The following is a 17533-nucleotide window of genomic DNA, read 5'->3' on the forward strand; positions in this document are numbered from 1 at the left end:
AGATGAATTTTAAACTAAAATTCTCCTTTAAATCAAATATTTTTAATAATTTTAGAAAAAGTTCTTTGAGAATTTTTAATAATTTTTGAAAAAGTTTTTTGAGAATTTTCAAATTTATTTGTTTACAATTTAAAAAAAAAACCGCAATTAAACTTTCTCGAAAAAATTAATTCCACAGAATTGTTAGTTAAAAAAATGAAAAATTCAGATTTCCAAAAATTTCAAATTCAAACCTTTTCAAAGGTTCAAAATTTGAACTGAAATTAATTTTTAAATCAATTTTTATTAGAAAATTCTACTGGAATTCAATTATTTAAATACAAAAAAAAACAATTTATTGAATAATTGAATGTTTCTTAAAATCCAATTCTAATAAAGAATTTTACCAATAAATTTTTAAATAATTGAATTCTTTTGACGAATTATAATAAAAATTTTAAGAATAATTATATTTTTCGAGAAATTTGATTAAAATTTGATTAAAATTAATTGAAATTCTGCAATGAGTTTTATTATTTATGAAAATAATTGAATTCCTGAGAAATTTTTATTATTTTATGAAAATAATTAAAGGTTTGCATAGAATTTTATTAAATTTTTTTTAAATAATTTAATTATTTGAAAAATTTTATTAAAATAGTAGATATTAAAAATCATTGAATTGAGGAATTTTCGAATAAATTAGCGAAAAAACAGTACCTTTCGTATTTCTCGACGAATATGCTCCCGAAGTTCGTCAAGACGAGCTGGTAAGGGCACTTGGTCACTACCTGCCACTCCATATTTGTGTGAAAGTTCGTAAACAACAGGATGTCTAATATAATCGCCCTGAAATCATTAGAAAAATATATCAGAACTTTATTTTCGATAGAAAATTCATTTTCAACTAAAAAAAGAGAGAAAATGGAAATTATGTAAAAGTATAAAAAATAATAAAACTAATAAATATGAAAAATAAGTATAAAAATATATTGTACAATTATACAAATAAACAGAAAGACGCTTCAGTGTTTATCTTTTTACTCTTTAATAAATCACTATGCGTCTAGATATTTAATCATCCTTTTAACAAGCATGTAACAGACGTACATTTTCTGATAAAATTCATTTATCAGAGTTAATTAGAAAGGTCCGACATTATCAAAAGGAAACGTTATAGTCTTCTTGTATAAATATAGTAATTATATAACTAATATCAAAAATTTCCTTCAAAAAATTTCAACTACATACCACACAAGGTTGAAAATATTTCAAAAAACCTCTAAAAAGCACATTATCCGATTTTTCAACAACCGAAAATCTATTTCTAGAATTAGTCGACGTTCTTTTACGAGAACTCATTTTAAAACCTTAATTATGAAAAATTCGTTTTCCCTGCCCGTCACATTTTATACCAATCCAACAATATTGCACGGAAAATTAAACACTCTGAATTGAAAGAAAATGAAACGGAAAATTGAGAAAATTTCGAGTAATTCAATAATTCAATAATCCAAAAATTCTAAATTCTACAAATTCTAATAAATAAGTTCACTCGAAACACACTCTATAATAATAGTAATAGACGCACTTGTAACACGACAAATGGATTTCACACACGAAGCAAATAAATTAACACACAAGATTCGAAACGAACAAATGTTACCACAGATCTTTTGTCCTTATCTCTTATCAAACAGATAGATAACAGTGATTCTCAACTTTAAAATATTAAATTATATCTGAAAATCTATTCAAGTAAAAAATATATAGATACAAATTTTAAATCCATTTGCCATTTAAATATTCTGATGGTGGAAAATTTACGACTTGATTATAATCAGGAAAAGAAAACAGGATTTTCCTGCTTTGTCTATAAATAATCGTTCATTCACTTAAACTACCAACAATCAGTGACTCAGCTTCATTGCATTACTCTAATCTGTTATTTCACGTTACCTAATGATAACTGTATGAAACATTTGCATAATTATTTTAATAATTTTCGACAAAGTTTCACAAAAACAAGAAAAATATTTTATTTCCCTAAAAAATAATGTATCTTGCTCCGTTTCCTCAAAGGAACATATTTTAATATATTTTACTACGTCCGGATGTGTCAGTTTGCTCTAAATGTACAAATTTAACAAATAAATAAAAGAAAAAAATATTCTTTAAGAAATAAAATATATTTAAAAAAAATCATGTATTCAAATCTAATATCCAATATTAGTCGAAATGATAATTTCCAAAAAGATAAATGAATTCGAAATAAATTTTCACCTCAATACACTGACGAACGAGTTATTTTCACACATTCCGTAATATCTAAATCTGCTATAGATATGTAATGAAAAAGAGAGGTCAACAATCGTTTTGACGATTAAAAATAAATACTCTTGTCTATTTTAGTCGATAATTTCAAAATGAGCGTAAGAAAAAAATATGCAAATTAATTTTTATGCACATTACGTCATTTTTTGTCTCAAGATAGAATCCTATTCAAAGAGTCGAGTTGAATATTTTAAAGAATTTTCATTAAGAACTCAACATACACAGTTTTACTTTTCTAATGTAGAGCCACGTGCAAACACTTGGCCCAGTTTCGCCCTAGTAATACAGCTTAAAGCAAAATTTACCGCAGCAAATTAAATTTACGGAAATATGGATTTAATTTTCTATTTTTGAAATTCCTGAAATCCTGAAATTTAACGATTTGATAATTTTTATTTATCATTAGAATTCCAATTTTTTTTGACGTATTATGCAATATTCTGAAAGTCAAGTCATCTGCAATAAAATGAACTTTCCAATGTTCGGTATACAATTAATCAAAGTAATCTACGATCGAATGAGAGAAAATAAAATTTTATTTACGAATTTCTTTAATTTTGACGGTAGGAAAAAATTCATAAAGCGGTATTTACATTTAAGAATCGCATTTTTCTAAATGTTAGGTACATTATTCGAGAAATTGGAATAGAAGATGAAAACTGTAACTTGTGAGAACTCTTGCTAACGTTAGCGACTTTATTTTTGGGTCACGCACTATACCAGACAAGCATCTGTAAATTACGAAATTCAAAGGCCGGTGGACTCGTAATGTCATTTAAGGCGAAAGAGACTTCGCCCCAAGCGAATAAAAAAAAACGGGAGAAAAACAATCAGTTATTACCAAGTTCAACACCCCTTAAATAAGAAACAAAATTTCTTTTAATCATATCTCTCATTTCTCAAGCATGATCAACGCGTGCACCTGTCTTCCCTTTACTGTTCCATTTTTTAAATTCTCCTCTCAAACATTCAACATTTCAACACTTTACTATTCTATTCTTTATTTCCCCTTACTTAACTCAACGTAACCTAAAAATAGTGAAGCCGTTAGGGAGAAATTATTAAAAGAGACTAATAGCGGTCTAAAGGCTATTGTTAACTCATCCAACCTAATTACTCGTCATCCTCGAATGACTCCAAAAAGCCACTTGTTGTCCTTACCGGGAATCCGCCTGTCAACAAGAGCAGACGGTTTGGACTCCTGGCCCAGAGATAATCAATAAATATGAATCAAAAAATGGGAAATAACAGCTTAGCAACACAATGAACAGGAGAGAGTTAATCTAATCAAGAAAAAAAATTAAGAAAACATAAAGAAAGGTCCGCGACTCACCTGATAATAGCTAGACTCCGCCATCTTGTCCAACACGGTACTCCACCGACTCACTCACCTCATTCACTATAAAACGACAAGGTCCATTGTGTTCACGTGCATATAATTGAAATAATCACAAAAATACACATTGTTATACTATGGACGTTCCAACTTCCGACCGCGAACTACACCTCGCGGATTTTACAACTCCGCAAAGACAATAAGACGCGCCGCTCACGGATTAGAGCACACCACATTCCTCGTTCTCTCTCTAAACGTCTCCCGACACTCCACGAATACCACTCGAATACTCACGACTGCACAGCCAAGAGCGAACAAACTGGGAGATCGTTTTGCTTCAAAAGCAAGACGTGACAATCAACTCCAGCGCCCTGTAAACAAACAAAAATATCTTTCATTCCCTGCAAATTCCCACAATCTAGAATTTTCCAAAAAAATTACAGAAATTATTCCACTCTTTTAATACATAAACTGTTCGTAGATACAGAAAAATTAAGTTTCATTATTCAAATAGGTAACTAAAAGAAAGTACCGAAAAGAAGTTTTAGGTTATGTCTCTCATCCTTTAAATATTTATACTTTTTATCCTTTTCGTTTAGATTTACTTTTCTTTCTATTCAGATTGCCTCAAAACATTTTATTCTACACAATTTAATAAAAAAAATAGTCCCAATGAGAACTTTCTATCACTACAGCACTGGAATTAACTATAGCAACACTTGTCAGCACAACTTGGTTGTTAAAACTAACTATACAGTAAAATTCACATTAAATGTCAATAAAATACAATTTTTACATCTATTAAAAATGCCTCTGATTACTATAAATACAATTAATACCCAAATAATAGCAATATTATTATTAAACTCTTACCGCTAATTTTTTGAGTATAATAAAACTACAAAGCAGGGTTGACAATGTACAGCAACGCGCAAGCAGCGCCTGCGCAAATAACTCATTTCTCTCCACCAATCAAATGCCGGCGCGAAATTTAAAATGTCACAATTTCAAATTCGTCACAATATTCGATTGGTGGACAAAAAGTATTATTATTTATTTTTGTTGTACAAACCCAGCGTGTGCATGTTCAACCCTGAACTCGAGGGCATGCGCAAATAAGCATTTTTTTGTGTACAAAAAAAAGGGAAAAAGTGAGAAATACCGAAAACAGTATTAAAAGTTAAAATGGTTTTTAAGATTTTTAATTGTGAAATGTACTTAGAATTTATTTAAAGAATCATTGATTTGATATTAAATCATTGATTGTTATATTGAATAAGTCAAGTGCTTTATAATAGTTAAAAGAATATTGAAGGAGTCGGTGACGAGTGATCAGAATATTTTTTTTTTTTGAGGTTATTTATAGGTAAATATCATATTTCAATTATGAATTCCTTGAATTAATGATACGATTGCAACCATATTACAATTCTGTTTTTAAACGATCCTTAAATTTCTTCCTTTATTAATTGAAAATTCTATAAAACAAGTCCAGTGCAATTTCTTTTTGTTCCTAAAGTTCAGAACGTTCAAATGAACGAAATTCAATTACTTAAAATTAATATTGCATTAAAATAATTTGGCGTCACGTGCTTGATAAATAATTGTAAAGTTTCTAAAACAGGGTATTCATAGATCAGAGAATTTAGGGAAAAGTCAGGGATTTTTATTTAAAGTACTGGAAAGAATTCAATTTTTAGATTAATTCAATTAAGAAAATTCATAAGAAAATTCTAAAATTTTGGTCTTTTTTGTTTGCCTCATAAATTACCACAAATTCTGATAAAAAACCTTCAATTTTTTCTATTTCTTACAATACTTTCTTTTTAAATATTTTAATTCCTGAAGAACTATCAAAAAATGATTACTTATAAATTATTTAATGAATAATTTCCAAAAGAATTCAATTATTAAAAAAAAAAATTTAATAAAAAATTGATTTAAAATTGAATATCAATTACAATTTTAGATAATAATTTAAATTTGGAAAGGTTTCAAATTGAAATCTTTGAAAATTTGAATTTATCATACTTTTAACTGACAATATTGTTAAAAATAATTGATTTCTTTCGAAGAATTTAAATAAAAATTTTTAAAATAATGCCAATTTTCGAAGAATTTACTTAAAATTGTATTAAAAATAATTGAAATCCTATAAAGAATTATATTATTTAGGAAAATAATTGAATTCTTCCAACAAATTTTTATTAAATTTTTTTAAATAATTGAAATCCCGTGTAGAATATTATTATCTATGAAAATAATTGAATTCTTACAATGAATTTTATTACATTTTTTTTTTTTTTTGAATAATTGAAATCTCGTGTAGAATATTATTATTTATGAAAATAATTGAATTTTTACAACTAATTTTATGACATTTTTTTAAAATAATAAATTGAAATACTCCAAAGAATTTTATTATTTATGAAAAATAATTGAATTCTTGTAACGTATTTAACAAATTTTTTTTTTAATAATTGAATTCTTTTGAGAAATTTTATTGAAATAGTAGATTTTGAAAATATTTGAATTTCATCGAAGCATTTCATTATTTGTGAAATGTAATTGAATTCTTGCAAAAATTTGTTGAACATTATTATTATGACATTATTCGAGGAAGTTATTTGAAATTGTATTAAAAATAATTGAACTATGAAAATAATTGAATTCTTAAAACGAATTTTATTTCATTTTTTTAAATAATTGAATTCATGTGAAAATTTTATTACTTGTAAGAATAATTGAATTCTTGTGAAGGATTTTATTAAAATTTTTGTAAATACTAAAATTTTTTTTTTTAAATTTCATTTTAGTTTCGAATAGCGCAACAAAAATAAATACAGGGACCTTTTAGTTTCCTTATCAGCACGAAAACATAATTTCAAGGACATTTAAGTTTTGATTCCTGCACCAAATCTAAATTATTTTTTCGTTTTTATTTAGTTTTGAAGCCATCCTTTTTGAGTATATAATAAATTTTAGAGTAAATTCGAATATTCTTTAGGGTCAGAGAAAAAGTCAAAATTTTGTCTAGAAATCAGGGAAAAGTCAGGGAAAAACACAATTAAATTTTTATGGCAACCCTGTACAAGTGAATGTAAATATAAATAAAAAAGAAACTGTAAATTGAAATCGAAAAGTAACTGTAAAAATATTTTTTTTCTCTAGGAATAGAAGGATTTCACAACTACCAAGATGCACTTATCAACGAACGAGAGTCGCGAAGACGTGGCCTGTTCAATTAGATCTCTCCTGATGACATATCAACATGGCGTGACGGTTGCAATGCTAGTGAGAGATTATGAAGAAATTGAATGTACCCGAATTCCATTTGATAAATTCAATTGTCCATCCTTACTCGTCTTTCTAAGACAACTCAACAATTACGTGCGGATTGAAAGAAAAGACGGACAAACACTCCTCTATCCCGTGGAATGCGAAAAATCGAAACATATCGCCGAACTGGTAAAACATCAAAGATCAAAGAATCCAAACAGAAGAAGATTCCAGAAGCCGTATCTCAATTTTTGCGCCAACCGACCACAGGTCAGCATCAATCAACATCTCCTAACGCAATTGGTAACCTGTATTAATCTATGTCCACACGGTTTACCTGTTAATCACGCTATCCAATATATAAATCAATACATCCATCCTCTTCAAATTACGAGACCTGAATTGGAACACCAGTTGAAAGCACTGTCTCATTTGATAGCAATTTACGGAGATAATATATATCCAATACATCAGTTTCAAACTTTTGCTCAACAATACATAAACTTCAGTTATGCTTACAATCAAAATAGTCATTGGACTATGAACCGAAATAATAATATTCCACAGATTCCGACCGCCAAACCTAATGCTGAACGAATACCATCACTTTTTGAACCACTTAAATTAGTTGATCAATCTTCGAACAAAATTCCCCTGATTGTGAAAGGTACCAACAACGTTTACAAACCAAATGATAAATTAAAAACTCAAAGTACTGAAGTTACGCAAAATGAACAAACAAAAAGTAATCCTCGCAAAAATGTTCCCGCAAATTTACAAACTAGCGAAATATCAAAAGTCTGTGAGGAAAAAAAGGTTATCAAAACTGACATTCGAGAAAACGAGTCTACGAGTCAAGCAGCAAAGAAGATAGAGAAAGAAGAGGACATAATCGAATCGGACAGGAATATCACAAGATTGACACAAATCAAACTATTGAAACTGATTCATAAATATCCGAACGGAATTTGGTGTTCCGAACTTCAGCTATTGTATCTCCGGGAATATAACACACCATTGACTTTCGAAAAATCTGAATATTCCAGCCTCTTGGACTTTGTTTCGAATTTACCGAATATATTCCATTGCGTGAAACCCTTGAACGAGAAACGTTACAAATTATTTAACGCTAAACATTCTATACCACATTTGAAAGGCGGTACCAGTTATCTAAACGATCTTCCCCTCGAACTAGATCTAGACGATTTTAAAACATCACTACTTAAAGAAGTAATGGGAATCGAAGATACCGTAAAACACACAAGTGTCACGAAATTTCAAGAGAGTAGTAATCAAAAAAAGCAATACGAAGAAATTCTAGTTTCCAATGTTATTTCACCAAGCTTCTTCTGGATTCATTTGTGTAAAAATTCAACGGACTTCAAAAAGTTTGTGAGTGAATTGAAGAATTTCTACGAGAGTAACAATTCAAAGTATAAAGTTCCGCTTACTTTGCTTCAAAGAGGATTGAACGTAGTCTGCTTTTTCAAGGACAGATGGAATCGAGGATTAATCAAGGAGGTTTCTGGCGATTCGCAAATAACAATCTCGTTGTACGATTATGGAATCGAGAAGAAATTCTTTCCGGATGAAATTCACTTTTTACATAAGTCATTCTCGAATTTCCCTGTTCAAGCAATACCGTGTAGTTTGCACAATGTGAAACCATATAAATCATCAATGTGGAAACAAGATGTCATATGGCAATTTGTCTCGAAGACGTCGTTTCCCTTAATTGCTACTGTGGAAAATATTGATCTCGAGGAAAATCAACTTTCTGTTGTTCTAACCGATACGAGGACTGATGAAGATTTTCACATCAACGACTGGTTGTGCAGTGAAAAGTTCGGCGAGCCTGGAAAGTATTCTCTGAAAAATAACAATTTTCCCTTTTCCCATTACAAAGATTGTTTGAAGCAAAAAGGTTATTGTTCACTTTCTCTCCATTATACTAAAAATGAAGAGGATGAAACTGCTCGTGCTGATATTGTTCCTGCGGAAACTATTCCTAACGAATCAGGAAATACGAGGTTAGAAAAATATCCGCAACGTTTAGAGAATTTATTGGCTTCTTTAGTAAAATCGAATATTTCCGAAGACACTTTACCACCATTGAAAAAAATCCCAAGTGTCTCGGACGATAACAGTATTGTTGAGACTTCAGAAAAGTCAAAAAAACATTCGCATCGTTTAGAGAATTTATTGGCTACTCGCGTAAAATCGACTATTTCCGAAGACACTTTACCACCATTGAAAAAAATCCCAAGTGTCTCGGAGGATAACAGTATTACTGAAACTACGAAAACTCCCATTTGCTCCAGATTGTTATTACTTCAAAGACTAAACAAAATAAGCAGTTCAAATTGCAATGTAATTGAGCAAAATGGGAAAAATCATGAAGATAAACCTTCGAGTTCAAAGGACGATTCAAGATCTGTAAGTAATTATTCAAATTCAGTGTCTTCGTTGGACGGATCTTTCAAAGGAAAATCTTCGACAGTGTCTTCGAAAGAATCTACAAAACAACCCGAACTAGAAATCCCTTATTTCGGAACATTCGCCAGTGAATGCGGAGGAAGAGGAAAAATGGAAAAAATAAATTGGCAAGAGGTTTTACAACCAAAAATTACTGTTGAGAAACAACAACAAAAAAGTGAAAACAACAGTTCTGAAAATAACATTCAAAAAAATATTGTGGAGCAACAAGAAGAATTAAAAGTTATCCCTCCGCTAATACAAAGATTACTAAAATTACAAAGTAAACAAAAAAGAACATAAATTCAAATTTTATTTTAATTTTGACAGTAAATTTTTACTTTTCACAATTTTAAAAGATAAACGAACTAAATGCATTAGTTTATTCGAAAACTTCATTTTTATTTAATTTTTAATTTTCGAAATATTGAAATTAAAATTTATTTCTTAAAGTATTTTTTCCGCTTTTTTCCCCGAATGAAAGTTAGTTTTTCAATTTAAAAAATTATTAAAATTTTTAAATTAATAAAAACTAACCCGCACATTTACATAATTTTCTCTTGTTTTTTAAAGAAGAATTTTTATTTTATAATTAAGTTTTCAACGTTCACTGATTCTGAGGGAAAGAATCAACAAATTATTGTTGCTCGTTTTTATTTACTTTTTATCATTTCATCCAAAGATATATTTTTGTTTTAAAGTATATTCCCCTCTAAATTAGTATGTATGAAGAAATTTAATTCAAAAGTAGAATTACTTTTGTCGATTATTCAAAAATTACTTAAATTTATATTTATAAAATTTGGGATGACTAGAGATTAAACATTTCATAGTATATAATTTTTTTACTCAAAAATAAAAATGTTTTTTCAAATTTTATAAATTAGGTTGTAAGTTTATAAAAAAATATGTCTAATAAACAATGACGTCAAATAATTCTTTATTTTAGTTAAACATTTTTCTATAGTTACCAATTTGTGTCCGAGCGTTAAATATACTGAAAGCAATTATTGGATTTGTGATGTTTAATTTCTTTAATTCAAAATATAGTTTCGATTATTTTTATAAGAATCTTATGTTTAATTTAAAATGTAAAAAGAAAACAATTGGTAACAAATTGAATCTTAATTCATGACTTTCGTGTTTTCAGTAAGCGTATAAATTCTTAAGTTTAAAAGAGATAACTATATTTTTATTATTCTCTTAAGTTCATTTAATTCAGATGTATAATTGTTTAAAATTTATTTATACATACTTTCATGTATTTATGAAAATAAAAATCATGTTCCACGATAATAATAATCGCTTGTTTTATTCTTTAAAATTTATATATATTTTTTATTTTTTCTATTCTTAATTATTTATAATTTTTATTATGTACTTAATATTATCAAATTAAAATAATTAAAATTTGAATAATTTAATTATTACCTTAATGGGAGATCAATGTCTTTAGTAATTCATCCGGCGTTCTGGAGAATAAACTATCAGAATTTTGATAAAGATTTTTGGGATCATGGCAGGCTTCGTATAATTGTTTATAAATTGCACTGATTACTTCAAATGAACGTTTTTGAGCGACAGAACGATGCGTTGTACTTTGCAATAAACTGATTTGTGGCAAGAATAAAACATCTGGCATCACAATGAATGCCTCCAATTTATTCTATAATTAAATATTTAAATTAAATAATTATTAATTAATTTAATTATTAATTACTTTAATTATTAATATTTACTAAGAATTAAATAGAAAATACTACCGTAAATTCTTTGACACTCAAAGGATCCATTCCTGGAATTGATGACAAAGGTCCTTGCTGATAACCTTGTAGGATTGTGTATATTGGTCCAAGATTTAAATTAGCCACTAAGGAACTTGCTTGTTCAGATGTTAAAGTATCAATTTGTGCATCAGATTGGGCCTATTGTGAAATATCAAAAGTAATCAGTATACAAAGCAAAGAATAAAACAATTAAAATGAAATTACCTGCAATCTTTCCAATCTTTGATCCATGTATTCGTACAAAGCTAATGTAGATTGAATTTGATGCATACAATTAAGAAGATAAACGGCCATGTCAACTGTCGGTAGTCTCGAAGCAGTTTCATTCACTTCTTGGAGCAGAGGATCAATAATACACGATACAATCTATAAAGAAAATAATTTAAATTCTCAAAATCAATTATTTTTAATAATATTCCGAAAATTCTTAGAGAATTAAATTATTTAAATACAAAAATTCAGTTTTTTTAATAATAATTATAACTGTCCATGTTTTTCAAGTTAGTAATTAATTTTTAAAAGATTATAATAAATTCTTAAAAATAATTTTTCAAAAATATTTTTAAAACAATTTATAAAAGTGATTTCCGAGGCCTGAAAATTTTTTCCTCTTAAGGAACCTTTCGAGTGCCATATAAAATACATATATAATAATATTAATTTAATATTAATGATACTAATAATACTAATTTCTAACAATTAATTAAATTATTCTGCAATACTGACTTGTAACATATCCTTTTCTCTATCCTCGGCAATACTGGCAACCGAAAGAACTTCATTTAATAGGGCCAACAGTCTCGAAACAGAAGGAGCAGGAATTAAATCAGTGCCCGGAGGTTCTGCTCGTTCTCCTAAAGCAACACGAGTCTCTCTTTGTAGCCGGCTGACAAAACTCTTTTCACTTAATTCCATTAGCTCGCCTAGAGTTGTGTCGAGAACGCTTTCGAGAATAACTGGCTTCAAAATGGTTTTATAGTATCTGATAAGTGTCATTACTGTGTACAAAACAGTAGCTGGCGCATCGACCGACACAATATGTTCAATTCTTGATTTCAAAGGATGACACAGACCTTCCGTAATATTGCCTAGGGATTGTGTTACCTGATCTCCTACTACTGTAAAATTTAAAACATTATTTTCAGTAACTTTAAAAAAATATTATTAAAGTAATAGATGCTTATTTAATAAAAATAATAATGTAAAATATTTAACGTTCCTCGATATATATTTTCAAAATTAATAAAACTCTTCCTATATGAGTTTCGGTTGTTTTCTCTTTTTATTCGTTTTATTAATTTTGAAAAAATGATAATTTTATAGTTTAAACAGAAATTAAAAATTTTACCTGTTTTATCACAGACTTTGACAAGATTTAATAAATTTTCTTTTTCGATTGGAATCGCCTGATGGAACCAAGCAAGAATGTCGCCCACATAACGTTTTGGATCGTGTGCATGCATTTCTATAGGATTTGGAGCACCAGCGACATTTTTTCCTAAAGTTAATGCATCTATAAAAGATCCTGCTAGAACTGACCTTCTAGCCGTGCAGTATTCATCCAAAATGTATCTGTAAAATAATAAAATTGTTAAATAATAATAATAAAAATAAAATAATAATAATATTAATAATTATTTAATAATAATAATAATAATAATAATTTTACGAAAATATTATTTTGATATTAAATTTAATAATAAGATGATAGATCAGGGTTGACACAAAAAATTAATTTTGCTATTCCAATCCTTGATTTGCAGACAAAATTTTGATTTTTTCCCTGACCCTAAATAATATTCTGATTCAATCTAAAAACTATTAGATACTCAAAAAATGTTCCTGTTTTCTAATAATTTAGAATTCCGTAAAATTAAAAAAAATTAAATTATTTACAAAAATTTTAATAAAATCTTTCACAACAATTACATTATCTTACAAGTAATAAAATTTTCACATGAATTTAATTATTTAAAAAAATAAATTCGTTACCTATAAGAATTTAAATTATTTTCATAAATAATAAAATTTTTCATACGATTTCAGTTATTTTTAATATAATTTTTAATAAATTACTCGAAAAATGTAATTAGTCAAAAAAATTTTGCAAGAATTTGATTACATTTCACAAATAATTTAATTCTTCGCTGAAATTCAAATATTTTAAAAATCTGCTGTTTTAACAAAATTTCTCAAAAGAATTCAGTTACATTGAAGAAAATGTAACAAAATTTGTAGTAAAAATTCAATTATTTTCCTAAATAATAAAATTCTTCACAGGATTTCAATTATTTAAAAAAAAATGTAATAAAATTCGTTGTAACAATTCAATTATTTTTATAAACAATAAAATTTTTCATAGGATTTCAATTATTTTTAATACAATTTTAAATAAATTACTCGAAAAATGTAATAAGTCAAAAAATTTTTGCAAGAATTCAATTACATTTCACAAATAATGAAATTCTTCGCTGAAATTCAAATATTTTAAAAATCTTCTATTTTAACAAAATTTCTTAAAAGAATTGAATTATTTAAAAAAAATTAAATAAAATTCGTTGTAACAATTCAACTATTTTCCTAAAACATAAAATTCTTCACAGGTTTTCAATTATTTAAAAAAAATTTAATAAAATTCGTTGTAAAAATCTAATTATTTTTATAAATAATAGTATTCTACACACGCTTTCCATTATTAAAAAAAAATAAATTTTACGAAATTTTGATCATTTGGAAATTTTTCAATTAAATATTTAGAAAAAAAACTTGAAATAATTGCAAAAAAATTCAATTAAACTTTTTCAAAAAAAAAAATTAATACTACAGAATTGTCAGTTAAAAGTATGAAAAATTCAAATTTTCAATGATTTTAATTTGTAAACCTTTACCAAATTCAATTATTATCTAAAATATTCACTGAAATTCATTTTTAAATCAATTTTTGTTAAAAAATTGTACTAGAATTTAATTATTTAAATACAAAAATAAATAATTTATTGAGTAATTGGATGTTTCTCAAAATTGAATTCTTATAAAGAACTTAAATAATTGAATTATTTCGGCGAATTTTAATAAAATTTTTATGAATAATTACATTTTTTGAGGAATTCTATTTAAATTGTATTAAAAATAATTGAAATTCTATGATGAGTTTTATTATTCATGAAAATTATTGAAATGAGGAAAATTTTTGAAAATAATTGAATTTCTGCAATCATTTGTAACTTTTCGAAAATTAAATTTTTTTCCAGTACTTTAATAAAAAACCTTGACTTTTCCCTAAATTTCCTGACCTATGGTAACCCTGTAGATAGTGAAGAAAATGTAATATCGATAATACTTACTTAAAAAGAACGGGTCTTTCTTGCAATTTTCCCATTGCTTTGATCAATAAAGGAGCCAAGTGTTCATTTTCAATGTGTCTGCACTGATTTTGAGTCCATCTATACAATCTTTCGAGTGCTGCTTCTTGCAACAGAGTCATTCTTTGCATTATATCAAGTGCCAGTGTTTGATAACCTGACTGCATTAATATTCGACAACTACTATGAATTTCCTGTATATAAAGAATTTTTAAATTAAAATCTTCTTAAACACTTGCATAAAATTTTCCCCAAAATTAAAAAACGCGAAAATTCATTTCCTCGAATTCCAAAATGTCGAGGAAGTATTACTTCGAGTGTCTAAGATACAAAAAGTGAGAATTTGAGGAATTCATTCGAACTTCTAAATTTTAGAGAAATTTTACACATGCGATTTTTAAACAAAAAAAGTCCAGAAATATGTAATTATAATCTCTCACCTGGACTCGATTAACAACCGTAAAAAATTCTTCAGTTATTGGCGATTCTCTAGAAGGTCCATGCAATACTGCCATTTCCGAAGAATTCAACTCAAACGATTTTATAAATGAATTCGCAACATCTTGCTGCATTGATAGTTTCTTACTGAAAAAATAATTTAGTATGAAAATTATTAGATTGAAAACGAGAAAAGTTAATTTACCAGAAAAGGTAACTTAAACTAATTTACAAAAGTAAATTTTACATATTTTTAAATATTAATTAAAAGAAAATAAATCAAACCTTTCATTTTGCAGTTTTGTAGTTTGGTCAATAAGTTGTAAAGTACGAGATTTTGTTGTTTGTAAACGATTGCTCATACTTTGAACAGAATTGTTCATTGCCGAAACATTGTGATACATATCATCGAGAGTGTTTTTAACTTCTTTAAATGCTGATAAAAAATCCTCATTAATAGTGAGACTTCTTTGCTCGATTTTACTTCGAAGATTACGTCTACCATTTAAAGTATTTTCGGTGAAAAATGTCGAAAGTTCTTTCAGGGCTTCAAGTGTTCCCTGTAAATACAAAAAAATACAAGATAATTTAAATAATTCTTTGCTTTTTCAATAATTTTCAATATAGTTTTACAATATAAAGATAAAAATTTTCAAAAATAAAGTTAAGTCCCAAAGAGAGGTTATGTTCTAATCTAACCTTGTCATTTTCAGGGCGTAACTCAAGTAATTTATTCACTCTACGTGATAGAGAAGTACTAGTAGTTTTTTCACTTGTATCAATCATAATAAAAAAATTATAAATATGTTTTTTATATTAAGTGTATTAAAATCAAGAAAATATTATTGTTTGACAGATTTGACACGTTTGACATCTGTCATCGGTCCGAGAGAAAAACATTTCATGTGTATCAGCCCTAATGTTTATACTCTCAACGGATTGGTGGTCTCTACACCAATCACAAATTGGGAATTTTTTTTGTATTTGTATTTTTTGTATTTTTCAGTTGTCACTTTTGCCAGTGCTTGCCAGTTGCCAGTCATAATTTTAAAGGTTTTAATGTCATCTGTGTTTGTTTACGTCGGAATTGTTGATTTTTTAAAAGAGTTTTATGTTTCGTATGAGTCAATGCTAAAGTATATTTTTTAATCTTGTGGATATTTCAGATCACTATTACTGAATAGTGATAAGTTAAATTATTTTATATAAAGAAAATAATATTTGTCCATTATGTCTATAACCTTAAAACAAACTGAAGGAAAAATGACGAAAATGATAAATAGTTTTGTGTTTCTTGATCTGGAAACAACAGATCTGATTAGATATGGAATTATGCCAAGAATAACAGAATTGGCAATGGTGGCAGTTTTAAGGGAACACATTAAAATTCCACAATCAAAGCTGCCACGGGTTTTAGCAAAACTTGTTATACCAATAAACCCGAATGAGAATATTCCGAAAATCGTTACAAAAATCACAGGTAATTTTTTGATTTTTCTATATTTTATCCATTTTATCATTAGTGGAGTATTTTTAAATGAAAAATAAAATGGTAATAAATTTATCTTTTAACATGATTTTTCTTTTGTAGAATTAACAAATCATCATTTAAAAAATATCAAACAGTTTGATTTCAATGTGTGTGGTCAAATAAATCATTTTCTACAACGATTAGAAGAACCTATTTGCTTTGTAGCCCATAATGGAAAAAAATTTGATTATCCGATTCTACTGAATGAATTTCAAAACTATGGAGAGGTATGTTTAAAAATTCTTTAAATAACTTAGAAACTAATTAATTAAAACAAAAATTAAATATACCCTTATTTTACAAGGTGCTGCCTAGTGAAATTTTGGCCGTAGATTCTCTAGACGTTTTTCGACATTATTTCAAAGAAAAATCAATTATACAAGAACAGAAAAAAATGAAAGAAACTTTAGAAACTAACGATAATTGTCATTCATTATTAAAAGACAATTGGGATGATGTAATTGGTTCGGTTCTTGATTCCACAGATACACTCGGCAACTGTGAGGAAATCTCAAAAATAAAAAAAACAGATTCATTTGACAGTAATAAAGATTTACGTTTAAATTTACAGAGGAATAATGATAAGACTCCTGATTTGAAAATTACAAGAGAAGAAACAATGGATTATGCCGAAACTCACAAAATCATTCAAAAGGAACAAATTTTCACAAAACCAGCAAATTTGAAATTAGAAACAATATTCAAAAATATGACTGGCAGCTATATAGAAAATTCCCATTATGCTGAGAGTGATTGTCTTAGTTTAATTCGATGTGCAAATTTAATAGGTGAAGATTTCATCGAATTTGCCGACAATAACGCAAAACTTCTAAACACATACGAAAGGCATATACAATAGCAAATGTATTGTTATTTTCATTTTTGAAGACTCAAATTTATTGTGATTTTATATTTACTTTTTGAAATTTAAAAGAATGAACGTTTAGTTTCTAAAACAATTTTATCAGATACGCTTTAAAACAGCAAAAGAAAAAAAAATTAAATAATTGAC

General features: G+C 27.2%; 4 protein-coding genes across 9 annotated transcripts in view; 2 read left to right on the top strand and 2 right to left on the bottom strand.

Annotated features, from left to right (window-relative positions):
- The window catches only part of LOC122506509 (serine/threonine-protein kinase N), a 31840-nt gene extending 27920 nt beyond the window's left edge, over positions 1-3920 (bottom strand). The window contains exons 1-2 of one of the 4 annotated variants that reach the window (XM_043618748.1): positions 3647-3920; positions 700-828 (exon numbers count right to left, since the gene is read on the bottom strand). In XM_043618748.1, the coding sequence (XP_043474683.1) occupies positions 700-828; positions 3647-3670 (153 nt within the window). In that variant the 5' untranslated portion in view covers positions 3671-3920. Of the gene's footprint in view, positions 1-699; positions 829-1230; positions 1609-3646 lie in introns of those variants that run through there. The other 3 variants (XM_043618763.1, XM_043618740.1, XM_043618756.1) reach the window with 3 other exon arrangements.
- On the bottom strand, positions 3898-15883 carry LOC122506553 (conserved oligomeric Golgi complex subunit 6). Of its 3 annotated transcripts, none has more exons than XM_043618826.1 (10): positions 15690-15883; positions 15276-15550; positions 14993-15137; positions 14535-14746; positions 12539-12762; positions 11917-12308; positions 11395-11556; positions 11167-11328; positions 10835-11069; positions 3898-4020 (listed from the first exon to the last, which is right to left on the bottom strand). In XM_043618826.1, exons 1-9 carry the CDS (start codon positions 15774-15776, stop codon positions 10836-10838), a joined length of 1893 nt encoding a protein of 630 aa, XP_043474761.1. In that variant the 5' UTR covers positions 15777-15883; the 3' UTR covers positions 3898-4020; position 10835. The 3 variants fall into 3 exon arrangements, with proteins under 3 accessions (XP_043474761.1, XP_043474753.1, XP_043474746.1); XM_043618818.1 differs by lacking the exon at positions 3898-4020 and adding an exon at positions 10266-10400; XM_043618811.1 differs by lacking the exon at positions 3898-4020 and having other exon boundaries at positions 10745-11069.
- LOC122506536 lies at positions 4777-9869 on the top strand. The gene is made up of 2 exons (XM_043618775.1): positions 4777-5015; positions 6821-9869. Exon 2 carries the CDS (start codon positions 6848-6850, stop codon positions 9704-9706), a length of 2859 nt encoding a protein of 952 aa, XP_043474710.1. The 5' UTR covers positions 4777-5015; positions 6821-6847; the 3' UTR covers positions 9707-9869.
- A 122-nt stretch (positions 15884-16005) lies between the features above and the next one.
- LOC122506569 lies at positions 16006-17512 on the top strand. Its single transcript, XM_043618839.1, has 3 exons — positions 16006-16470; positions 16582-16748; positions 16826-17512. The coding sequence occupies exons 1-3, from the start codon at positions 16221-16223 to the stop codon at positions 17378-17380; spliced, it is 972 nt and encodes a 323-aa protein (XP_043474774.1). The 5' UTR covers positions 16006-16220; the 3' UTR covers positions 17381-17512.
- Positions 17513-17533: the final 21 nt, after the last annotated feature.

Source organism: Leptopilina heterotoma, unplaced genomic scaffold (assembly GCF_015476425.1).
Source record: "Leptopilina heterotoma isolate Lh14 unplaced genomic scaffold, ASM1547642v1 Lhet_114, whole genome shotgun sequence".
Taxonomy (NCBI): domain Eukaryota; kingdom Metazoa; phylum Arthropoda; class Insecta; order Hymenoptera; family Figitidae; genus Leptopilina; species Leptopilina heterotoma.

Excerpts from the sequence above, each read along its gene's own strand:
- LOC122506536 (XM_043618775.1), top strand. The coding sequence starts at position 6,848 with ATGCACTTATCAACGAACGAGAGTCGCGAAGACGTGGCCTGTTCAATT.
- LOC122506553 (XM_043618826.1), bottom strand. The coding sequence starts at position 15,776 with ATGATTGATACAAGTGAAAAAACTACTAGTACTTCTCTATCACGTAGA. Across the intron at positions 15,551-15,689 it reads TACGCCCTGAAAATGACAAG|GGAACACTTGAAGCCCTGAA; the intron begins GTTAGATTAGAA and ends TTGTATTTACAG. Across the intron at positions 12,309-12,538 it reads CAAAGTCTGTGATAAAACAG|TAGTAGGAGATCAGGTAACA; the intron begins GTAAAATTTTTA and ends TAAATTTTACAG.
- LOC122506569 (XM_043618839.1), top strand. The coding sequence starts at position 16,221 with ATGTCTATAACCTTAAAACAAACTGAAGGAAAAATGACGAAAATGATA. Across the intron at positions 16,471-16,581 it reads AATCGTTACAAAAATCACAG|AATTAACAAATCATCATTTA; the intron begins GTAATTTTTTGA and ends TTTCTTTTGTAG. Across the intron at positions 16,749-16,825 it reads AATTTCAAAACTATGGAGAG|GTGCTGCCTAGTGAAATTTT; the intron begins GTATGTTTAAAA and ends TTATTTTACAAG.